This window comes from Chrysemys picta, chromosome 21, assembly GCF_011386835.1.
Source record: "Chrysemys picta bellii isolate R12L10 chromosome 21, ASM1138683v2, whole genome shotgun sequence".
NCBI classification, from domain to species: Eukaryota; Metazoa; Chordata; order Testudines; family Emydidae; genus Chrysemys; species Chrysemys picta.
Window position 1 is genome coordinate 23,118,982 of NC_088811.1, and position 25,944 is coordinate 23,144,925.

Sequence of the window (25,944 nt, forward strand, 5' to 3'; positions counted from 1 at the left end):
AACCTCTGCCCTAGGCTCACCCCAGAGACCCCTCCCACACTGCGAACCTCTCGACCCCAGCCCAGAGCCCGCACCCCCTCCCGAACCCCACCCCGCTGAAAGTGAGTGGGGGGGGGAGAGCGAGTGGGGGCGGTGGAGTGAGCGGGGAAGGGGCAGGGTAGATCCTGGGTTGCCCTTAAATTCCAAAAGTGATCTTGGGCGTGTAAAGGTTGGAGACCACTGCCATAGAGACAACACATCTTGCAGAACACCAGTTACTATAAGTAACCTTTCTTTCAACAACGAGGCCATCCTACAGCCCTAGTCCCTGTTCTGATTTTAGATATATTTTGAAAAATATATTTCAGAGAAGTACCTCCACATCCACTCCAGAGCAGCAAGTCAAGCTAGAAGACATCCTTCCGTTGGCATTCACCCGCCTTTGTGAACCTAAGGAAGCTTCATACAGCCTGATCAAAAAATATGTGTCTCAGTATTACCCCAAGCTCAAGGTGGATGTAAGGTAGGTGCAGGTGGTACATATTGGTAATGGGTGTCTCTATCACTGTTTTGAAACACTAATTTCCGTTGGTATTCCCTCTTCTGCCCTTTAAGGAGACTGGCATTTTTAGCTCAGCATTGTAATATCCTTCTAGAAGCTGAGAATAAAATGCTTTTTCCTGTGACTCTTTTTTTTTTTCTGTGACCCATATGAAACTTCTGATCCTTAAGGTTGTATTGTTCATATTGCACATCCACCAATAACATAAATGTAATCCCTTTAGTTTTTGGGATATGAATATTTACAGGTTTCCTCTTGGCATCTTATTCCACTTCCTTTTTTATGCTTTAAAGGGCACACAGCCTGCCAGCTAGTTCACCCATGTGGATGGTTTCAAAAAATGTGATGTTATGTACAGTCTTTTAATTGGTGAACGTAAAGAGCCTTCTGTCTATTGACTGATTGGTGAGTAAGTCACCCACCTTGTCCCGTCTACAAATTTGCTTTACAGTTGTTTCAATTTAAAAGTTTGACTCATGAAACTTGATCTTTTCTGGATAAACTGTAGAACCAGAAGACAATGTCAATTCACCTTTAAATAATGTCCATTACTCCTTGCTCATGTCACTTGCTGATCGTTACTCTCATGCCCTGGGTAAAGTGTCATCTCTCCACCTCCCCTTTAAAGCTATATTGCCCATCTTTTTCAGACCCCAGCTGTTGAAGAATGCCCTGCAGAGAGCAGTAGAGAAGGGCCAGTTAGAGCAGATCACAGGCAAAGGAGCTTCTGGAACATTCCAGGTCAGAGGCCAGAGTTAGTCTTTCTTCACCTTCTGTTGTTGTTTATACCATACATAATCCTTCTATTTTCTCCCCCATCTGATTTTATTGGGCTGCAACCTTCTCTGGCAGTCTATCAAGTAGGATTCACATGCAACAGTTCTCAGATTGTGGAGTATTAGGATTCTTAGGTTGGTCTACATTTTTGGAGCAGCTATTCTTGCTGAGATTTATAGCCTGTTTGTTGTCAGTAGTGCTCCACATGCTGCTTCAGCTCTGTCTCACCCCACCCATCCTGCCTCATCACTCTAGTAAGTGTTTGGTTTGGGTTTTTTTTAACATAAATACTCTTGCTAGGTGTGTGCATGTGTCCCACTCATGGCAGAGGCATAAGGAAGTCTAAAGCCAATGGCTGTCTGGTCTGTGGGATGGAGGAAGGTCATGGCATGTTAATTTGTCTGTGGTGTTAGTTTCTTCAGCTCAATATAAATCCTAGGACTGGAAGGGACCTCAAGAGGTCATCTAGTCTGGTCCCCTGCACACCGTACAGTGCTAAGTATATTAAAAATATATCTCCTGTGTATCTTGGAGATGGGACAGTGGCTCCAATAAACAGCATTTCTGGCCAATTGACTAAAAAATCTGTCTTCTCCTTGTGGGTGGGAAGGAAGTATTCCCTGTGCAACATTTTAATTTAAAACGTATCTGTGCTAATGCAGGAGCCCCGGCTCACCTGGTGCAGAGGAGTCTTGTCCCGAGCTGGTTTGGGAGAATTTTGTCTTGATTGCTTTTCTCTTCCTTCTTGGAAAATAGTTGAAGAAATCAGGGGAGAAGCCCCTACTTGGTGGGAGTCTGATGGAAGATGCCATCCTGTCTGCTATTGCTGCCATGAATGAACCGAAGACTTGCTCCACCACAGCTCTGAAGAAGTATGTCCTGGAGAACCACCCAGGGACCAACTCCAACTTCCAGGGTATGACTCCAAATCTTCATAGCTGTTAGTTTCACAGAGACTAAGCGAGGAGTCCCAAAAGCCACAGAATTCTCTATACTCCCTGTTAAAAATGTAACTGTTTTACTTACCAGGGGCCAGGCAGCTGCTTAGCACTATCCTGTGTGAAAGAAGCACACTACAGAGATTCCCAGGATTTTAAAGTCCCATTATTTCCATTGAGTTCCAAGGCTTATAGCAGCCTGGTCCATCTGAACCATAATGGATTCTTGTCATCTTGCTCTAAAGCCCATTTCTAGGGGAGGAGAATAGTTTATTAAAGCAGTCTATTAGTCTAGATAGTCCATTCTTATTTGTCTTAAGCCAGTTGAATTGATCTTTTTTGACAAAGAGTCCTGTGGCACCTTATAGACTAACAGACGTATTGGAGCTTAAGCTTTCGTGGGTGAATACCCACTTTGTCAGATGAATGTAGTGGAAATTTCCAGAGGCAGGTATAAATATGCAGGCAAGAATCAGTCTAGATTATACCTGCCTCTGGAAATTTCCACTACATTCATCTGACGAAGTAGGTATTCACCCACGAAAGTTTATGCTCCAATACATCTGTTAGTCTATAAGGTGCCACAGGACTCTTCGTCTAGATCTGTAAAAAGCAACAAACACGGCTACCCCCTGATACTTGATCTTTTTTGTTACTTCTGGAAAAATTCTCAGACTATATAGCTCAACAAAATAAATTCAGTTCCAAATTTACTTCCTACCTGGAGGTGTTGCACAATCCTAGCCCTTGAAGCACCCATGCTTCACCTTGAGCAGTTTGCTTGTTTGTGCTACCCCCACTTCTCCATATTTTATAATCTTAAATCAGATAGATAACTGCTTGAGGTAGAGACTGTGTGTTAGTTGTATTTGAAAGAGGCATAGCACATCTTGATTGCCAGAAACAGTATAAATATCTTTCCATGGGATATTCTAATTTGATTGTGACTTGTAAACCATTCTGTATTAAGAGTAGTGGTGATGCCTTAGGGACTCAAAGGTAGATTTCTTTTCTAACCATTCACTTGCAGAGGAACTACAGTATGTGGTGTTGATCTGAGCACTTCTGGACAGTGTGATTGTTTGACCTGTGCTGGCAGTCATATGAAGCAGATGTCAACTCACTGCCAGACCTAGAAGCAAATCTCCAGACACATTAGCATTTTTGGTTCGTTGTTTCAAAATGTTTGTGATGCTTGGTGTCTTCCTGTAATGCTTACAGGAGACAGGGCCAGAGATAGCACAGCCCATCTTGTACTCCCCATCTGCATCAGCATAATCAAATCTTTGATTCAGGGCTCTCTGATCCATAAGGGGGCCTAGTAATGAGGGCAAAAGGGGATTGGCTAAGGCTACTGTTGTCATTCAGAGATCATGATGTCAGGTTCTTTTTCAAGTAATGTCCTATGGGTGTTCCACTGTAGGTATGCTTGCGTCCCTGTGCTGCTGATCCGTGAACAATCCACTGCCTTTTCAGTTCCCTCTTTCCATCTATGGCGGTCGCTGGAACACTCGTATCTCTTGCTCAGCAAGTGATCCTGGTAGTGGTAGTCTTCCTGTAAATAGATTGTAGATAAGTGTAAATAGTTAGTTAGCATAAGTATAGTAGTAGTTAGTTTTCTGGTAAACACCTGCCCTGTGGGGCTTTCCCACCTGAGCCCCAGGACATGCTTCGGTCCCAGGGCTTCAAATTGTGTGGCGTGCCGCAAGCACATGCCAGTTAGTGACCCTCACAAGAGCTGTTTAAAGTGCCTTGGAAGGTGTCCTATCCAAGATGAGTGCAGATCTGTAGGAACTTCAAACCAAAAAAGAGAGAGACGATCAATTAAAATTCCTACTTATGGAGGCATCACTCCATCCCACTTCAGAGTGGCAACCTAATCCAGCACTGAGCGCTTCCTCTACCAGTAGCACGTCGACGGCCATTCAGAACACCCAGCATAGCATGGGCTCCCTGGCGCCAGCCTCCTCCCGACACTGGTATGCTTCTTCGGCACCCAAGAAGTCAGCGACAATTACACAGTACCTTTTGGGAAACAAAGTCTGAACGAGGGCATTCCCCCTGGGGAAACATTATGGAGAGAGTGCGATCTGTGGTGGTCCACTCTCAATTGGGTGCAATTCAAGTGGCTCCGTTGACTCTGGCCCTGGGAAGGGACACATCGAATCCAATACAGAGGGACTCCCACATAGGGTGAACCAAGGAGGGGACACACCCCTGGCAGCAATATTGACGCAGAGGTGTACGAGGCAATGCAGAACCTCCTAACTCTCCCGGCACCACCTTCCTTGCAGGCCTCGGTTCAGGGGAAAAGTCAGGCTCCGCAGGGGCTGGCCCACGATAATGGCAAGGCACTGGCCCCCATCCCGGTCATAGTCCGGAAACTCAGCACCAAGGCCACGCTCACCGCACCGGTGCCACATCTTCATCGCGGCAGGATTATTTGGCACCATGAGGCATTGCCCTGGTTGCCTAGAAGCGGGTCCTCAGTCTCCGAATTGCAGGTGGAATCATATGCCTTGTGAGGGACTGGACCCCAGGCAAATCAGAGACTCCGCGTTGATATGGCCTCAGTGGATGATGTGGACTCCTTGGCTGCACATGGTTCAGGGCTCCCATAGGGGACATTCATTCTCTGCACTCTCTGAGACGAGGGCGTCTCCATCTGAAAGAGGATCTGTTCCTGGTGCAGAAATTAGGGACCCTCAAGCCACACTGGTAGGAGACCCACCAGGGCCAGAGGAGGTACAGGCACCGGTGGCAGTCCAGGCCACTTTCTCATCTTCTCCTGACAAAGTATTGATGGGTATGGCCATAGCCCTGATGCAGGATGACACCAGGAGCTCTTGCATCAGATGGTTCAGAAACTTAATTTCCAGGTGGAGGAGATTGCTGAGTCAGCCCTGGCTTTGGTAGACATTTTGACTTCTTCAGGGCCAGCAAGAGTTGCCTTGCCCCTGAACAAGGTCATCCTACAGCCTATAAGGGCATTGTGGCAGACCCCGGCCTCTCTCCAGCCTATGGCCAAACAGGTAGAGAAGTAGTATTTCATCTCCCATAAGGATTATGAACATGTCTACACTCCTCCTCCACAGCGACAACCAAGGAGCCCAGTGGCCAACAAGAAGAAGAGGTAAGGGCAGCAGGGTCTATCACAAAGGCTAAAGAGGCCAAAAAGCTGGACCTCCTTGGGAGGAAAATTTACTCCATGGGGGCCTCCAGCTAAGAATCGCGAGTCACCAGGCTCTATTTAGTCACTACAATTTTAATTCCTGGTCCATGATCCAGAAATTCAAAGAGCTCCTGCCATCTGAATAGGGCAGAGTTTACGGCCATGGCAGAAGAGGGCAGGGCCATAGCCCTCCAAGTGGTCCTGATGCCGCAAATGCGGCAGCCTAGGTGATGGCCACCGGAGTTGTAATGAGGAAAAGTTCCTGGTTTCTGTTGTCGGGCCTCCGCTATGAAGTCCAGCAGACAGTCCAGGACCTCCTGTTCAAAGGATGATCCTTCCTTATTTTCTGAACAAACAGATGCCTGGCTGCATAGCCTAAAAGAAATCATTGGGCCTCCACAGTCTGACCCCATCCCGGAAATACTATAAGCTGCAGCCCATGGGCTGTTTTTTACCAGTCCCACCAGAGGCAAGACTTCTAGCAGAGGAGGAATAGGGTTTCAGGAAAAGACAGGCCCCTCACTCCTCTGCAGCCTCAACATCTGCACCCGCGAAACAGCCATCAGGGAATAAGCAAAACTTTTGAGGGTGCGCCCGAAGATGGTGCACCAGCCCAGAACCTGGATCTTACCCCATGTTTGTGGACTGCTTGTCCTACTTTTATCAGGCGTGGGGCAACATCACACAGTGCTTTGCACAGTAGTAGTGTGATACACCATGCAGTTTTTTTTTTTCTCCCCTCCTTCCAACCCCTCTACCCCATCCCTCTTCAGGGACCCTTCTCACAAAAATCTCCTGGCCCAGGAGGTGCAGTCACTCCTAAGGGTGGGGACAGTGAAGGAGGTTCCCATGGAGCTAAGAGGCAAGGGGTTTACTCCTGCTACTTCCTGATCCCAAAGTCCCAACAGGGATCTCAGGCCTATCCTAGACCTCAGAAACCTCAACAAGTTCTTAAAGAAATTCAAGTTCTGCATGGTCTCCCTGGCCTCGATTATTCCTTCCCAAGATCCGGGGGACTGGTATGCCGCCCTCAACCTAAAAGATGTGTACTTCCATATAGCTATCTTCCGAGGGCACAGAAGATACCTTCGGTTTGTGGTAAACCATAACCACTATCAATCAGTTCAAGTTCTACCCTTCGGCCTATCAACAGCTCCAAGAGTTTTCCCAAAAATGCATGGTGGTGGTGGCAGCCTTCCTCAGGAGGAGAGGGGTGCAGGTCTATCATTATGTGGACGACTGGCGGGTAAGCAGTTGGTCCAAGGTACTAGTGGAACAACATGTGGACTTCATACTGTCTACTTTCAAGAGCCTGGGACTCCTGATCAGCGAACAGAAGTCCATCTTCATGCCCATTCCAGAAGATAGAATTCATAGGAGCAGTCCTCGAGGTGAATTGGGCAAGGCCTCACTACCACAGTCAGGGACATCTCAGCTCTTATACAAAGCCTGAAAGCATGCCCCACCACCACAACAAAACTGTCTAAAGCTCCTGGGGAATATGGCTTTTTGCACATATGTGGTTCAGCATGCATGTCTCAGACTCCACCTTCTCCAGCTGTGACTGGCATCAGTATACATACCAGGTCGACACCTGCTAGACAGAGTGGTTACTCTTCCTCTGATGAGACTCAAAGCCCTTCAGTGGTGGCAGGATAAAGGCATAGTGTGTGCCCATGTTCCCTTTGCAAGACCCGCACCTTCAGTAGAACTGGTCACAGATGCCTCAGCTATGGGGTGGGGACCCCAACTGGGGCCTCCCAGGACACAGGGTCTCTGGACACCAGAGGAGTTACACGAGCAGATCAACGTCCGGGAACTGGGGGCAGTGCACCTTACCTGTCAAATGTTCTGCCTCAGGCTCCGAGGCAGATGTGTGTCGGTCCTCATGGACAACACCACAGCAATGTTCTATATAAACAACAATTGGGATCCTGATCCTCTCACCTGTACCGTGAGGCGTTGAAACTCTCGGACTACTGCTTAGCCCACTCCATTCACCCGGAGGCTGCTTATCTTCCGGGCTCGCAGAACGGGCTAGCAGACTACCTGAACAGGTCCTTCACCAGTCATCACAAGTGGTCTCTCTAACCTCCATCCTGGAGGCTATTTTCTGGAAGTGGAGATTTCCCCAGGTGGACCTGTTTGCAATCAGAAGCAACAGGAAATGCACCCAGTTCTGCTCATATCTGGGGCACAGCGTGGGCATTCTCTCGGATTCCTTCCGTCTGCCATTGGGGGGGGGGGAGCAGGCTTCTTTACACCTTTCCTCCCACACCTCTTATCCACAAGATGGTCCTCAGGGTCAAAAGAGACAAAGCACACATGATTCTCATAGGGACGGCATGGCTGCACCGGCGTTGGTTCACAACCTTGCTGGACCTCTTGATAGATACCCTAGTTGGTCTTCCATTGTGGCCAGATCTTATCTCCCAGGACCACGGCCGCCTGCTCCACCCAAATGTGGAATCCCTGTATCTGACAGCTTGGCATCTTTGTGACTGAGCGAAACAGAACTGGGATGCTTGGGCACTGGTTCAAGCAGTCCTTATGGGTAGTAGGCCATTCTGATAGAAAGCAATCAATCTAGCAAAGTGTAAAAGGTTCTCACTCTGGACACTTCAGAAAGGGGGTCCCTCCCTTGGAGGCCACACTCCCCTTTATCCTGGACTACCTGCTCCACCTGAAGGGGGAAGGTCTTACAGTATCTTCCATCAGAGTCAGCATTCCCCCCCCGCTCCCCCACCACCACTACCAGTGAACGGCAGTGTCATAAACATACAGCTAAGGGTAGCATAAAATCCCTCCTTTACCTGTAAGGGGTTAAGAAGCTCAAATAACTTAGTTGGCACCTGACCAGAGGACCAATGCGGAAAGAAGATGCTTTCAAATCGGGGGGAGGTGGGGGTTGGTTGTGCTCTTTTTGTGTTCCCACTTGAGACAGAGAGAGACCAAGCAGGTAATCCAGCTCCTACTGAAATGATGCATCTAAAATTCCAGAAATTGTAAGTAATAGCAAGGAAATGCGTTAGGTTATCTTTTGTTTTAGGTTTTGAATTTTCCCTGTGCTAAAAGGGAGATTTATTCCTGTTTTGTAACTTTAAAGTTAAGCCTAGAGGGGAATCCTCTGTGCTTTAAGTCTTATTACCCTGTAAAATTACCTTCCATCCTGATTTTTTACAGAGGTGCTTCTTTTGCTTTTTTTTTTTTTTGTTTTTTTTTTTTTATAATAAAGTTCTTCTTTTAAGAACCTGATTGGTTTTTAAGTGTCCTAAAACCCAAGGGTCTGGTCTGTGCTCACCTTAGTAACCTATTTGGTTGGTATATTATTCTCAAGCCTCTCCAGGAAAGGGGATGAAGGTGCTTGGGGGGACATTTTGGAGGGAATAGGGCCCTCCCTGAATGTTCGTTTAAATCACTTTGGTGGTGGCAGCAATACCGTTCAAGAACAAGGAAAGGAATTTGTGCCTTCGGGAAGTTTTTAACCTAAGCAGGTGGAATATAAGCATAGGGGGTCTTTCAGGCGGGTCACCACATCTGTACCCCAGAGTTCAGAGTGGAGAGGGAACCCTGACAGGCATATCTGTGTTCTCCAACCCAATTAGCTCTTGGTTCTTAAAGGGCTTGGAGCGCCTGTATCCACAGGTGCACCAGTCTCTGCCTTACTGGGTTCTCAACCTGGTACGATCTCCATTGACTGGGCTGCTGTTCGAGCCATTAGCAACATGTTCCTGTGTTAGACCTGCACCAGGAGTCTCCCTACGAGATAGGGGAGCAGGCAGATACTGGACACAGTGTTGGTATATAATCCACAAATACTCTTTGTTGCTTACAAAATAAACCATTCACTGCACATTCATAACCCAAGCATACTACACCAGAGTCTGAAGATCAGAATTGAAGTCCCAGTGGCCAGTCAACGTTCAGTCCCATCACAGGATGCGGGGAACCATCATTACCACATCTTAATCTAAACAGGGCTATGGAGCCATGAACGACTCCAAATTGCGAGTGTATCGAACATCCTTTATAAGCAACTCTGTCACATCATCAGTTGTCTGGGCAATTTCAAAGAGACAGTTCTGGGCAAATTGCCAAAACCCAAGATGTTTAGAAATGGTCCCAGGCCGAAGTTGTTCCTCTATCCCCAATTCTTGTTTACAACTGCAGCAGGTACATTGCAGCAGGTACATTATCATGGCAATGCCCCCAATGTTATTTCCTTATCTGGTATTTCTTCATCTTTCTCATAAAGTTATTTTTCACAAACAGCTCTTGACTGCTTAAAACCTCAAATTCTTGCTTTGGTTGTCAACACGCAACTCACGTCAAGCACACGTCATCCACACTAGGCCTATAACATATTACATGGATATATGGATTATATATATATATATATATTCCTGAGATTAACACTTTGTAGAGAAGTGGGGGGGGGGGGGGAGGAAGAGACATTAAAGAGTTTAATTTCCGGATTTCGAGACTGAGTCTTAGTGTTGGGGGAGTCCTTTATTTGTGGAATTTGTAAGGGTGGAAAAAAAATATGCATGGGGGGGAGGGGGGATATCACATGGAGAACTACAGTGAGTGTGTGTGTGCGCGCTGTGTTATTGTAACAATGTTTAAAACATGCCTAAGAAGAAAAGTAATGGGGTGGGGGCGGCACCCCAGTGGATTAAAGTTAAAGCCCCTTCTCTGTTAGAAAAGGAGATTGTTGCATTTGGGACGTGCCCTTGGACGGATGGTGCAGTGGAGCCCAGTGAAACAATTGAGAACTTAGAAAACATGTTTGAGAAATATGTACAGCTGTACATATGCCAGGAAAAAGCAAATGGCTGTAGTGTGGCTGTTGTAGCAGGCTGTAAAAAAGGCAATTGTATGTAAGGGGGAAATCTGTGCAAAGTTACAGACACTGCAAGAGAACTCTAAAACTGCCAGGAAAATTTGTAGCGGGAAGCAAGACACGCACAGATAATGCAAATCCAGTTAGACCAAATGGGGAAACAAAATAGTGAACTGGAAAAGATTAAGGCAAATAAGGATAAATTAGAAAATCAAGTGGTAGGAATGAAGGCGTTGATTCGAGAACTGACTAAGAAAAAGGAAGAGGAGATTCTAAGTGCTTCTCACAGTTTTGTGTCAGAAAACCATTGCAGCATTAAAGAGAGAATTGAAAATGAAGGGACTACAAGTGGTGGCTATGTGCCAAGGAGACCGGAGATTGGGATTTCAGTGAAAAGTGCAATGGAGACGTTTGGTATGGAGAAGATCCGGAATGGTGGGGGGGGGAGTCAAAAGGAAAAGCCTCAAGAGGGACTTTATACTAAGCTGAGGGAAGAGATAAGAAACTGGCCAGGAGAGCCTAAGCCAGAAAAGTCGGTTGATCTCCTTTCTATCACTGCTACAGTTAGGGATGCAGCGGGGGATATACAGTCAGAACAGACACAAATAATTCCTGCAAGTTCATCAGACTTACAGTTGATGGCAAAGTCATTAGACCCAGTGAATAAGAAAAATCTAGCTATACGGCTAGTACAGTGAGCAGAGTTAAGAGGAATGGAGAATTTAAATGAGTTACTTTTATAAGTTGATCAGGGCAGCTACCACTGGAGAGAGTAGACAGGCAGTAGATCGAGTGAAAAATGCTGTTAGGGAAAGAGAGGTCAAAGACCTATGAAGGTGCTATCCAGTGCAAATTACATGAAGCCTGGGGATTCGTTCAGGGATTACCTGTTAAATAGAATAATGTTGGGATTATTGGCTGGAGAGATACAACTGTGACTAACCCCAGGACAGAGGTTGCCAGACACATCACAGCTGATTCTTTAATGTCAGTTTATTTGAATCAGAGGGAATTTTGGAATGATGTGTTTGAGGGATTGGATAGGAATTTATTAGCAATGTCTGCTAATTTGGTGAACCAAACAGCCCAGGACAAGGGGTTAACTATTATGGATGCACTGGATAATGTGCCAACGAATGATAAAAGGTAGAAGTATTGAAATCCAGAGTACCCTTTGTTGAAGCAATAACGTATTCAAATGAGAGCGCTTATAGATTAGAATTCCGTGAGAGAGAAAGAGGCTGTGGTAGAGGGTGGAATAATCAGAGCCCCAGAAGGGAGTAGGTGTGATTTGAAATATTGCTTGGAGGTATTTGAAATTGAGGGGAGTAAATATGGATAAGTGGAATGGGAGACATACTGATGAATTAATAAAAGAAATGCAAAGGATGGAAGAAGAAATGTCTAAGGAGCAGAAAAGAGTTGCAGCTGTGCAAGTTGAGGATTCAGAGAAACCTACCATATAGGGAAGCCCCGATGACAAGTTGCTCCCATAGGAAATGGGTCCCCAGGAGTGGGAGATAACTAGATTAAAATGGGACTCGAACGGGAGGCCTAGGATAACTGTCATTGTGGGAGATAATGGACCCAAAGATGACCTATTGGATAGTGGGGCTGGTGCAAATATTGTAAATAGAAGTTGTGATTTGACTTGATGTGTCTCAAACCATTACAGCAGCCTCCTTTATTGGGGAAGGAGTGACAGGAAAGATGTATCGTTCAATAGAAATAGCTATACCCAGAGAGAGTGGGGGATTTTTGTTGTAAAGAACAAATGCTTCAGATAAATCAGGCAGCTGAGCCACTAATAGTAGGTTTCAGAGTAGCAGCCGTGTTAGTCTGTATCCGCAAAAAGAACAGGAGTACTTGTGGCACCTTAGAGACTAACAAATTTATTAGAGCATAAGCTTTCGTGGGCTACAGCCCACTTCTTCGGATGCATAGAAGGGACGCCTTCTTTTGAAGAGGAATTGGTTGGGTTAGGATTTAACTAATGGAGTTCTGTGGCGTGTGCCCGGCTTGACGGAAGGCAGTGAGACAGCAGGGTACATTCCAAGAATATGTGCTGCAGAAGCGGTGGAGGAGATTACACTGAATCAACAGGATGTATGGGTAAAGGAGTTTCCTGATGGATGGACTAAGAATAAAGTAGAATGTGGTAAAATTAAAGCACAGAGGATCTCTTCCTGGATAATGTCCTGCATCCACATGAGCTATGACCTGCTGAAGGTGGCTCCCCCACGCCTAATGGCACAGTCCACGAGATTGCAGGCTTCATCAGCTGCATTCATGGTTCATGTTCTGGTTCCACCACCTGACTGACTGTTTGGGAATCGCCTATATTGGAACGGACATAAGCAAGCACTCTAAGAAGAAAAGACTTATTAACCTTTCCGTAACTGTTGTTCCTTTCATGGAAAAGACTGATGCCTCCATTCATGCCCTGAAGGATTCTCGAGCCACTCTCTGTTCGCTGAGCATCTACGCTCTAGGACAAAAGAGGAAGTTTAGTCCACAGCCCCAGCGCAAACCATGCACCTCCCAATATCTGGCTTAATGCTACTATGAGCCACAGACTAAAAGAAAAAAAATGTCAAGGTGTAAACCATCTGGCTCACAATCTTCCTCATCCCAGCTGTCTATATCCAAACACCAATTTTGATGTGTTGGTCATGGTGTCGACAGACCACTCCTCGCAACTGCTACTACCAACCATCACTAGCCACCCATTTGGTCACCAGTTGGCAAGGTTCCGCAGCACCTGGGAACCCATAACATTGGTCTGATGGGTCCTAGAGATCGTTCACAATGGATACTCTATCCATTTTACCTCCCTTCACAATGCCCTTCCCCTTCCTTTCTCACAAGTTTTTACTATGACAAGAGAAATCATCTTCTCCCGTTAGGAGCCGAAGAACCAGTACCTCAACATCTACGGAGCAAAGGGTTCTACTCTCTCTATTTCCTAATTCCCAAGAGGAAGGAAGGTTGGAGACCCATACTAAACCTCAGAGCTCTAAACAAGTTTGTCAAAGCTCAAAAATTCAAAATGGTCACTGTAGCAACAATCATTCCATCATTCGCATAGGGAGACTGGTTTTCGGCCCTCAACCTTCTGGACACCTACTTTCATATCTCAATCCTTCTGACTCTCAGGTGATTTCTTAGATTCATTCTAGGACAAGACCATTACCAGTACAGGATACTCCCCTTCGAGCTATCATCGGGCCCAAGAGTATTTTCCAAGGTTCTCTCAGTAGTGGCCGCACACTTCCACTCCCATGGGATCATGATTTACCCTTATCTGGACGATTGTCTCCTCAGACCCCAATATCTCCAAGAGGCTCACCAAGTCACCAAAGCTGCAATGCACTTGTTTACAGATCAATGCCCCAAAATCAACCCTTGTTCCAGTGCAACACCTGGAATTCATAGGGGCCGACCTCGACTCCTTACAGACCAGAGCACTCCTACCTCCACAAAGATTTCTCTCTGGCCACACTCAGAGATTGTTCAAAACTGCCCACAATTATCAGCCAGACACAGCCTTCAATTACTGGGGCATATGGCAACAGTCACAGTGGTAATACCACCCGCCAGACTTCACATGCGATGCCTCCAGATGTGGTTCAGCTCGGTTTACAGACTAAACCGGGACAGACTAGACAAACCCCTGTCACTACCCACCAGGATCAAGAACTCCTTAGCCTGGAAAGATCTAGTCTACATTTGCAAAGGGATCCCCTTATCACAACTCCCACCCTCCGTTGTTGCTTTTCACTATCGATGCATCACTCATAGGGTGGGGTGCTCATCTAAACAACCTCACCAACAAGGCAAATGGTCACCCACAGAGATCTCTTAACATCAACCTCCTCAAGCTAAGGATGGTCAGGAATGCCTGCCCACACTTCCTCACGCTGATCAAAAGATCGCACACAAGAACTCTAACAGAATGTAGCCTGTATGTACTACATAAATTGATGAGGAGCCAGGTCGCCCTCCATTTGTGCAGAGGTGATGAGACTATGGAACTGGTGCATCTCCCACAGCATCACACTGTCAGCAGCCTGCCTTCCAGGCACACACCTCTCCAGTTGCAAGTTCCCCTACAACCATGAGTGAGAGCTAGATCCAGTAGCACTTCATGATCTATTCAGGTGATGGCGGACGCCGACCACAGACCTATTTGTCACTTACCTGAACAAGAAATGTCCACGCTACTGCTCCAGAGCAGGGATAGGACAACACTTTCTGGGCAATGCTCTTCTCCTCCTCTGGGATGGGGACCTTCTCTGTGCCTTTCCTTCCTTTCCCCTACTATCAAAAATCCTGCTGAAATAAAAAGAGATGGCATGATCAATCTGACGTGTGCTCCCACTTGGCCGAGACAGACCTGGCACCCTTACCTGTCACAGCTTGCGATGTGCCTGCCGATCCCTCTCCCATTCCTCCTCTCACAGAACAGCGGATGTACCCTACATCCCAATCTTTGGATTCTCTGGCTCAAGGCATGGCTCCTACTTGGTTCCAACACCAAGAAAGCTCCCGTTCAAAGGAGGTGTAAGAGGTATTGCACAGTAAAAAGTCCTCAACGTGACATACTTACCTGCAAAAGTGGTCCAGGTTTTGGATTTGATGTACTTCCCAACAAATTTCCCTGATATCAGCAACTCTTCCACAAATCTTAGATTATGCATTGATCCTAAAAAGATCAGGGCTCTCTGAGTCCACCCTGCGGCTGTAGCAGCCTTCCACCAACCAGTAGAGGGATACTCACTGCTGTTGCATCCAATCACTTCCTCAATTTCTTACTCCCATGTGGGACCTAAACCTGGTATTGAAAGGACTGACTAGGCCTCCCTTCATACCGATGGTCACCTGTTTGTTTGCATATCTCTCAGTGAAAACGGTCTTCCTGATAGCGATTACCTCAGCTAGGAGAAATAGCAGCTCTGATGACACATCCACCCTACACTGTATTGTTTTGGGACAAGGTTACGTTCAGACCGCACCTGAAATTCACTGCCATGGTAGCCTCCCCATTTCACATGAATCAGTTGATTCACCTTCCAACCTTTTACTCCAAGCCTCACCGAAACAACAGGGAGGCTATACGACACACTCTAGATGCCAGGAGAGCCCTAGCCTTCTACCTGGACAGGACAAAAGTTTTCAGGAAGTCCCCCTAGATTTTTTTTTTCTCTCCATTGCAGAAAGATCCAAGGACTCAGCAATATCAACCCAAAGACTCTCCAAGTGGATCTCGAACTGCATCAGACAATGTTATCAAGTTCACTATTTAACCCCTCCAGATACTACTTGTACACACTCCACAAGGTCAATCTTCATCTCTCATTTTCTTCAAGAATGTCCCTATCTCAGAGATCTGTAGGGCAGCAACATGGGCATTAGTCCAGACTTTCAGAGAACATTATGCAATTTCTGGGAACTACACCCACAATGCCATCTTCAACTCCACAGTACTGTCATCTGTAACTGACCTTACTCCGAAGTCTTAGCCCTCCAGTGGGGATACTGCTTGGGAGTCACCTACAGTGGAGTACCCATAGGGACACTACTAGATGAAATAGTACAGGGATCGGCAACCTTTGGCACGCAGCTTGGGCCGGTCTGTTCGCCGTTCCAGGCCAATGGGGGCAGCGGGAAGCAGCGGCCAGCACATCCCTGGGCCCACGCCACTTCCTGCTGCCCCCATTGGCTTGGAGCGACAAACCGCGGCCAGTGGGAGCCGCGATCAGCCGAACCTGCGGACGCGGCAGGTAAACAAACCGGCCGGCCCATCAGCGTGCTTACCCTGGCGAGCCGTGTGCCAAAGGTTGCCGATCCCTGAAATAGTAGTTACTCACCTTGTGCCATAACAATGGTTCATTTGAGATGTGTCCCCCTATGGGTGCTCCACAACCCATCCTACTCCCCTCTACTTGGAGTTCTTGTCAGTGACTCTGTGGTAGAGAAGGAACTGAGGGGGTTACCCCACACACGCTGACTAGCCTCGTGGTAGGGCATGAGAGGAGACCAGCATATGTGCGGGCCTAATGGACACTGCTGCCCAAGTTCTCCAATCTGCAGCGCATGGACGCAAGCACACCTACAGTGGAGTACCCATAGGGACACACATCTTGAAGAACCATTGTTACTGCACACAGTGAGTAACTTTGTCTTTTGACTCATGACTCAGCTTGAATCTCTGGTGTGGGAAGAATATCCAGACTAGTCTAATATGTATTTAGCACTGGCATTATTTGGTTTAGAGCATTGCTGTAGGAAATTTTAACTCAGATTGTACGCCTATCAACCAATTGATATGTACGCCTTATCAACCAATCCTCGGTGCCTGAGAACATTGATCATTGCTTGCAGATATGACATCTGTTTACTGCTGGTCGTATGTGGAAACATTTCAGCATGCCATCTGTTAACTTACATCCCCTACTACTAGCTGGAAATATCTGTAATGATATTTCTGTAAGAGAAATCTCTCTTTCTGGACTATCCAGAGCGGGAGACCTGAGGAGATGTAGAAGCAGACAGGAGTTCTGTGCTCTGCCATGGTTGTCATTTTGTCCCTTGCACTTCTTCTTCGAGTGATTGCTCATGTGTATTTCACAGTAGTTGTGCGTGCTCGCCATGTGCACCGGTTCCGGAAGTTTTTCCCTTAGCAGTAGCTGTAGTGAGGGAGCCCCGCTGCGACCCCTGGAGTGGTGCCTCTATATCGCGCCATAAATGGGGCTGCGCGCTCCCCCCACCCTCAGTTCCTTCTTGCCGCCAATGAAGGTAGTCGGAACTTGTGCTCCAGCATTGCTGTAGCTTCTATCCTTGGCAGTCTTCCATAGGGATATGGTCCAGCTCTGCTCACACCCAGCTTTTCTGCCGAAGGTAGTCTCAGCTTTTCACATAGATCAGGACGTTTTCCTCCCAGTCCTCTGTCCAAAGCCCCATTCCTCCAATGAGGAACGGCGCCCGCACATGTTAGATGTGCGTAGAGTGCTGGCTTTTTACCTGGACAGAACCAGGCCATTCCGGAAATCCCCTCCGCTGTTTATTGCATCGGCCGAGCGCATGAGGGGGCGACCGGTCTCCACCCAGCGGATCTCCCGCTGGATCACCTCGTGCATACGCACGTGTTACGACCTGGCAGGGGTTCCCCTGCCTCCTATAGTAAAGGCTCATTCAACGAGAGCTCAGGCCTCGTCGGCTGCCTACGTGGCTCATGTCCCTATTCAGGACATCTGCAGGGCTGCTACATGGTTCTCTGTCCAAACCTTCTCATCGCACTATGCGATCGTCTCCCAAACGCGGGATGATGCCGGGTTTGGTAGGGCGGTACTCCGCCCGGGCAACCCTTAAACTCCTACCCACCTCCATCAGGTATAGCTTGGAGTCACCTACTGTGGAATACACAGGAGCAATCGCTCGAAGAAGAAAGGACAGTTACCTGTTCCGTAACTGGCGTTCTTTGAGATGTTGCTCAGGTGTATTCCACATCCCGCTCTCCTTCCCCTCTGTCGGAGTTGTCTGGCAAGAAGGAACTGAGGGTGAAGGGAGTGCGCAGCCCCCTTTTATGGCGCGATATAGAGGCGCCACTCCAGGGGTCGCAGCGGGGCTCCCCCACTACGGGTACTGCTAAGGGGAAAAACTTCCGGCACCAGTGCATGTGGCGAGCGCACACACCTACTGTGGAATACACCTGAGCAACACATCTCTAAGAACGCCAGTTACCGAACAGGTAACTGTCCTTTCTTTCGCTGCCCAGGTTTAAAAATAGCCTTATGAGGCATATTATAACCTATTATAACTTGGTGGTTTTCCTTTAAATAATTTTTTTGGACTCTTGCACATCTAACATGGGCAAAGCTAATAGTTTAATGGAAATAAGCCATTCAGTTAATAAAGCGAGCTCTTTAAGTGCTATTTTTAATTAAAACTTTATTCAGTGGGAATGGTCTGACTGATAAAAGGATGGCTTAGTCCCAAATGATTTTGGTACAGTGAAATGTTCTCTCTCTAAAAGCCCCACTTCAGCAATATTGTGGAAGCTGGATGGCGTGAATACCTTTCCATTTATTATGCTTAATAAATCAAGTCATTTAAGCAGTATATTCAGATGCTATTTTTCTTTCCGTTCCCCACCTGAGTCTCTTCTGAATCTGCTAAATGTAAAGGCTCTTTCCTGTCTCTCGGTGGTTTGGAGGGAAGTAACATGTGGAAATGTTCCATCCTAATTGAAACTGAAAACGGTCTCATGACACTGTTGAACCAGCTGTGCTCGTCTCCTATCTGCCAGAGAGGCAAGTTCCCTTTATATGTGCAATAGGCTCCATCAATCCACAGAAGTGCCAAGGAAAAGACTGGAGCAAAAACATGTCTTAATTTTTTTCCCCTGGTACTTCATCCCTCAAATCTTGCCCTAGCAATTCACTGTAACAAGGAGGAGCTAAGAAGGTGCCAGATCACAACTAAAGATCTGAAAACAAAAGATAGGGAAGGATGGGGAATGAAGTGTTCAAACTAAGGCAAAAATACTTCAAAGAACAATTGGAACAGAACAGAGACAAAAGGTCAGTGTAACTAAAATTAATTATGTTGTATTAGAAACATTAATAAAAGAACTGTCTCCGGTCTTAATATTTCCACCAAGAAGCCTTGACAGTTAAAATCTTTCCAAAAGGAGATTAAACTAACATTTTGTTAACAGTTCAGGCCCAATACTTGAAATCTACCTAAATATTATCTGTGGGGAGGATTGCCCTGTAAGTTCTACATACAGTACATATGTAGTAAACCTCTTCTAAAGCAGCTCTTTAGCTGGGTCCTTCACAGAAGCTGACTGTATAGAACAGTGAGGTCAGGGCTTGTGGCTGGATAAACGTACTGACGCACCCTTACTTAACTTCCTACAGTGCATCTACTGAAGAGAACCCTGCAGAAATGTGAGAAGAATGGCTGGATGGAGCAGATCTCTGGGAAGGGTTTCAGTGGCACCTTCCAGCTCTGCTTCCCTTATTACCCCAGGTAAAGAGCCCTCCGTTGACAGGTGGTCATGCAGAGCATTTCACAAACCATTAGCCCAGCCATGTTGTTTAACGTGTTGATGTTCACAGGACCAATTTTTTACCCTTGGAAGATTTTTTTTTTTTTTTTTTTTTTAAATAGGGTTTAACAACCTTGATTATGCCCATCATTGTATAACCCGTATCATTCTAGGTATGGGGTCTGAAACATGTGGCCCGTGGAGCTCTTCCCTGCGGCCCGCCAATCTCCCCACGGCGCCCCCCCCCCCCCCCCCCCCCCCCGAGTTATTTTATGTGGCAGCTAAGCTCCCTGCTCACTGCTCTCCAAAGTTTGGGGCTGGGTCTCCCCCCCCGGCCCCGCCTGCTGCCCCCACGCACCTCCCCCGAGTGTCCCCTGGCCTCACCTCTGCACCCCCGCATAACCCCAAACTCCATCCCAGAGCCTGCACCCCCACCCCCTGCCCTAGCCCGGAGCCTTCACCCAGCACCCAAACTCCATCCCAGAGCCTGCACCCCAGACCCCCACCCAAACTCCCTCCCAGAGCCTTAGGCAGGTGGGGGGCAGAGTTTGGGGGGGCAGGTTCTGGGCACCACCAAAATTTCTACAAACCTGCCACCCCTGGAAGAGGCAGACCAGTGGTGGAGTGGTGGTGCAGCCCAGTGCAGTGGGGGGGCTTTAACAGAAGTAAATCTAACTAAGTGCATGTTTTGTCCTTTGAGTGAGGTGCATTACTGAGTGGATATATTTTATTAAAACCGCTTGGAAATGACTTGTTGTAGGAGTATCAGTGATCTGTATGCTCTGTATAATGCTTAGCACTTTCCAGGAGGGAGGGGGGAGGAGCACGCTCGGGGGAGGGGGAGAAGAGACGGGGCAGGGGCAGGACCTCATGGAAGGGGTGGAGTGGGGGGTGGAGCCGGGGCCAGCGAGGGGGACTGTCAGTGATGCGGCCCTCGGGCCAATGCACTAGTCCTCATGTGGCTCTTGTGGTCATTTGAGTTTGAGACCCCTGTTCTAGGTTCTGATAACAAATCTGATTAAACATTTCGATGGCTTTACCAACCAGGAAACTCTTAAGGAACATATAAAATACTGGGTCTAGTAGTCTCAGATATTCTGTCCTTTTATCATCTGTAGTACCCATCATTGTATTATTTAAGCGCTTCCAAGATAAAGCAAATCTGCATGGCCCTCAGAGTTTCCTTGCTTCTTAACACAAGAATGATCATAAAGAAAAATATCCTGGGTCTAACTATCCCACTATCTGTAATACCATATATGGGGGAAGATTAAAGCTAGCCTCTTCTCTTTATGGAGGGGAGAGAACAAGTCTCAACTCCACCATTTTTAATTTCTTCACATTCGTACCTTTAGCTGAGCCACATGGTGACTATCTTGAGAGCCCCTTCTGCGGAGCAGTGTGGCAGGGTGACCTCTCAAAGGCTCTACTCTCAAGCGTGAATCATCCCATTAATCTTCAAGTCCATCCTGGCTTCAGCACAGCTGCCTGGGATCATAGAATCATAGAAGATTAGGGTTGGACGAGATCTCAAGAGGTCATCTAGTCCAACCCCCTGCTCAAAGCAGGACCACCCCCAACTAAATCATCCTAGCCAGGGCTTTGTCAAGCCGGGCCTTAAAAACCTCTAAGGAAGGAGATTTCACTACCTCCCTAGGTAATCCATTCCAGTGATTCACCACCCTCTTAGTGAAATAATGTTTTCTAATATCCAACCTAAACCTCCCCCACTGCAACTTGAAACCATTGCTCCTTGTTCTGACATCTGCCACCACTGAAAACAGCCGAGCTCCATCCTCTTTGGAACCCCCCCTCAGGTAGTTGAAGGCTACTATCAAATCTCCACTCCTTCTTCTCTTCTGCAGACTAAATAAGCCCAGTTTCCTCAGCCTCTCCTCATAAGTCATGTGCCCCAGCCCCCTAATCATTTTTGTTTCCCTCCACTGGACTCTCTTCAATTTGTCCACGTCCTTTCTATAGTGGGGGGCCCAAAACTGGCCCCCCACTACAGAATAGTGGCAATACTCCAGATGTGACCTCACCAGTGCCAAATAGAGGGGAATAATCACTTCCCTCGATCTGCTGGCAATGCTCCTACTAATGCAGCCTAATATGCCTTTAGCCTTCTTGGCAACAAGGGCACACTGCTGACTCATATCCAGCTTCTCGTCCACTGTAATCCCCAGGTCCTTTTCTGCAGAACTGCCACTTAGCCAGTCAGTCCCCAGCCTGTAGCAGTGCATGGGATTCTTCCGTCCTAAGTGCGGGACTCATCAGAACCTCATCAGATTTCTTTTGACACAATCCTCCAATTTATCTAGGCCCCTCTGGACCCTATCTCTACCCTCCAGTGTATCTACCTCTCCCCGTAGCTTAGTGTCATCCACAAACTTGCTGAGGATGCAATTCATCTCATCATCCAAATCATTAATGAAGGTGTTGAACAAAACCGGCCCCAGGACCGACTCCTGGGGCACTCCACTTGATACTGGCTGCCAACTAGACATGGAGCCATTGATCACTACCTGTTGAGCCCAATGATCTAGCCAGCTTTCTATCCACCTTATAGTCCATTTATCCAATCCATACTTCTTTAACTTGCTGGCAAGAATACTGTGGGAGATCATATCAAAAGCTTTGCTAAAGTTAAGGTAAATCACATCCACCACTTTCCCCATATCCACAAAGCCAGTTATCTCATCATAGAAGGCATCAGGTTGGTCAGGCATGACTTGCCCTTGGTGAATCCTTATCGACTGTTCCTGATTACCTTTCTCTCCTCCTTCAGAATGGATTCCTTAAGGACCTGCTCCATGATCAGTGAGAACCTGGACTTAAACTGCCATCCCCCTGCTATGTCTGCAATGGGAGGGAGCAATGTGTAAGAGAGCTTGAGGCAGGACTGCTTAGGGGAGAGGTGGGGCTGTGGCTTGTCCATTAATTTGCAGCCAGCTTGACTTCATCCACCTTGGCCCTTCCCTAGCAGCATCATGTGTAAGTCCACAGTGTGTGGAAGCTCAAACTAGCTAGGTTTTACTGTAACAAAATGGGCAACTAGCCCTGGCAATGCGGGGTCAGTCAGTGGCTCCCTTTCAGCCATTTGACACTGAACTTTGTATCTTTTGACACGAGTTAACAAGATTACTCTTGCAGCCCAGGTGTGCTGTTCCCAGAGAAGCAGCAGGAGGAGGATTCTGAGGAATCTGAGGAGGAGGAAGAGGAGGCAGAAGAGGAATCTGAGGAGGAAGACGAGTCAGAGGAAGAAGAACCACCTCCGAAGAAAAGGTATAGAGCTGAAAACAAATGGGCTTGTAAGCCTGCATGGCCATCCCTACTGGTCTGTCTCTGAGGGAGGCCATGCCTCCTCGCTGTCACGCACCTGTAAAGGTGATCTCAAAAAGGGGGAATTACCTTGTATCTAGTATTCAGGCCCTCAGGCCAGGCAGAGCGGTAAGGCCGTCTGAGCCCCGGACCCTCAGTCAGGGCAGGGCAGCAAAGCAATCTAGGGCTCAGTGGACAGTAGACCAACACAGGCCTTCTGGCCTACGGTGGGGAGACTTCCTACCCAGGGGTAGGGTGGCAGGGGATGTTGGCCCAACTCCTCCACATCCCAGCATAGGGCCCTAACAGTGGTCCACCTGCAACACTCTGAACTAGGATCAGGCCAACACTTAACCAGATGGTCATCTAGTTCCCCTGGGCTGCTTCCTACATCCCTGGGGTTTGATACCTCTGTAACGTGGGGATCCTTTGTCTCCTTGGAGAGCTCTGGCCAGTCCTCAGGTAGCAGCTCCTTGGTGTCTCGGTTGCCGGCGGCCCTGGAAACTCTGGCCAGTCCTCAGGCAGCAGCCCCCACAGCTACTCAGCATCTTGGTCAGCTAGCAGCCCCGGGAGATCTGGCCAGTCCTCAGCACGGTGGGGTTCCTCTGCAGGTACCAGCAGCAGGGGATGCATCTGTCTCCCTTGGCGGCTCCAGCCCAACTGAGCTAAAGGGCCTACCTTTTGTACTTCTGCTTCCTGTCCTGCCCCTCAGCTTCCAGCGGGGCAGGCATGGCTTTCCTGGTTCTGCACACCAGGGGGCATGTTGTGGTCCCTCCCTGTCAATCTCTGAGGGAAGCCAAACCTCCTTGCTACAGGACTCCTCCAGTATGACATACTAAAAAGTATGACTGACCTGAAGTTACAGGCTTCATGGGAATCCTGCCTCTTCAGCAGCAGGCTCCAGCAAAACGTCATAGTGCAGGGGCGACTCAAACATTGAATCGTCCATGAAGGAACTGAGGTCATGATTAACCAGAGTTTGGGGCAATTAATTGGCCTTTGTCATGGCTGTGGTAAAGTTCTTTAGGACTAGGGCTAGCTGCTGAGAATTGATTAGTCAATCTTTGGCAGTGGATAATTATCCACAGATAGCCATTACTGCTGCAGAGAGGCCCAGGACTGGAATAGCAGGGGATGATGCAGGCATTTGCAAGGTGATGTATGTTTTTTTTGTGATTGGAGGCTTTGGACACTGTCAGGATCAGGACTCTATCATTGTAGGTACTGTACACACATAAGTGTGCACCTGGACTGACTCCAGTGATAGTCTTTTTTACTCAATTTCATAAAAGCTGAGAGGGGCCTGTTATTCTTTGTATCATATTTAGTGTCCATTTCCTTTTTCCATTTAGCTTTTCCATGTTTCTTCTATGCTTTAGGAAAGGTTGTGGTCTCACTTGAAAAGCTGGAGACTTTTTAATGATATCTGATAAATACAGGATAAGTTTACTTTGCTCTCTTCGGGCTGGTGTATTTACTGTTCTAAAGCCAAATGAAACTGTTCTTGCTCCAAATGTACATTTACGCTGGGTGGCTATATTAGTAACAAACCCAACACAAAGGATGGGTTTTGGATGCTTGGGTTGCATGACTCATACTCCTGAATGACAGGCAGTATTCATAGGGTTATATGCTAACAAAGGAGATACAAACTTAGATCACCCTGGGGACTGTTAAGAGCTTTACACTGTGATCTTGCTTAAAAGATTTTCTTGCTCTTGGGGTCTGGCTACTCAAATTGAGGTGGATCATTGCATGCTGGGTCCTCCACGTTAAAGATGAAGGAGGCTGAAATCTGCTCCATTTTATATCAATTAACCCTTGGGCTCTAGGCAAGTTTTGGTGCCTTGGTACTAAATTCTCTTGTCCTTCCTGACAGGATGCAGATGCGATCCCCCCCAAAATCCCGGAGCAGGGCCCCCCCTGTGAAACGAAGAGAGTCCAAACCCAAGCCAAGAAAGGCCCCTGCAGCCCGCCGGGGGAAAGCAAAGCCCCCACCCAAGGTCAAAACCCCTGCCAAGAAAGCCAGACCAGCAGCCCCATCCATCAAGAGGCCCTCTGGTAGCAGCTCTTCCAAGAAACCAGCAGCGAGTGGGAGGAAGGAAGCAAAATCCCCTGCCAAGGGCAAATCCACCATGAGGAAGTCTCTCCGGGCAAAAAAGTAAACTTTTCCAATGTGTCAGGGAATCCCATGGTCAAATCCACAATCTTGTTTTATAACGTCAACGTGCATTTGTATTTTAGTTCTAATGCTTAAACACTTCTTAATTTTTTTTTTTTTCTTGAATGATGGGGAAAAGCTGAAAACTAAGTCAAACCAACCTGAGTTAGATCTAGATGCCCTGTGCCTGCCCTCCCCCCGGAACAAGTCATCTTTAGTTTTTGCAATAATTTTAGGGCTTTTCTAGAGAGTGTAATCTGTACATTTTATGGTGTTTGGGGTTTTTGCTTTTAAAATTTGTTCAAAGAATTTTATATCTTTACAGAGCAGGAACAGGATCATTGGGGAAATGTAACTCTGAAGTGAAAAGGCAAAACTGCAGTAGTTTTCTCCTTAGATTTGCTGCATGGTAACTATCACAAAGGGTTCCTAATGCTTCTATGGAGAAGCAAAATACATACAATGCTCGCACTGAATTCTGAAGGTGCTTCTCTGTCCCACCGTTGTAGTGATTTGCTAAGGAGATGTTTTGTTTGGCCGCTTCAGACCAGTAAGTTCCCCTTGGAAACGAGTCGGATCTCAGAGTGAATGCAAAACGTTCTGACCCATCTGATGTCAAAGGGGTCCCAGAATGGGCAATCTCCTGATTTTCAGTTAGTCGGGTTGTTGTGATTTGAGTACGCGATTCCACACATCCTCCATCTGTTACCTAATACCAAAATATATACAAGTCGTCTTGAATTCAACTTTGAAATGTTTTTAAAAGATAAAGAACCTGAGTTTTCACTTCTTGTTTGCGCTTTTTAAAAAAACAACAAACGGAGAGTTCTATAACTCCTAATGTAGAGATGTTGATAAGTAATGAACATGCAGTTTGCTAAAATAAAATGAAACTAGATTCCAGCCCTGTCTTGTGTGCTGCTTCCTCTCTAAAGCTTTCTCAGGTTCTTTAGGTGACATCTAGGAAGTGGGCTTTACCATAGGGATCAATGTGAAGGCCCATTTTATTTAACATTTTGTTAAAGGGATACCATCAGCTTGAAATCTGGTCCTTGTTAATGAGTTCTGGATATCTTTCCCCCACACACCCGCTTCCCAAGTCCCCTACCAAACTCCATCATTTTACACTCACTCTT

At 47.1% G+C, this 25,944-nt stretch overlaps 1 protein-coding gene across 17 annotated transcripts in view; it reads left to right on the forward strand.

Annotated features, from left to right (window-relative positions):
- HP1BP3 (heterochromatin protein 1 binding protein 3) overlaps positions 1–25,711 on the forward strand; it is a 79,302-nt gene extending 53,591 nt beyond the window's left edge. For all 17 annotated transcript variants that reach the window (XM_065575059.1, XM_065575060.1, XM_005281719.5 and 14 more), the window contains 6 exons: positions 348–502; positions 1,192–1,282; positions 2,075–2,234; positions 19,196–19,307; positions 22,480–22,611; positions 24,527–25,711. In XM_065575059.1, the coding sequence (XP_065431131.1) occupies positions 348–502; positions 1,192–1,282; positions 2,075–2,234; positions 19,196–19,307; positions 22,480–22,611; positions 24,527–24,812 (936 nt within the window). In that variant the 3' untranslated portion in view covers positions 24,813–25,711. The remainder of the gene's footprint in view (positions 1–347; positions 503–1,191; positions 1,283–2,074; positions 2,235–19,195; positions 19,308–22,479; positions 22,612–24,526) is intronic.
- The last annotated feature ends 233 nt before the right edge of the window (positions 25,712–25,944 follow it).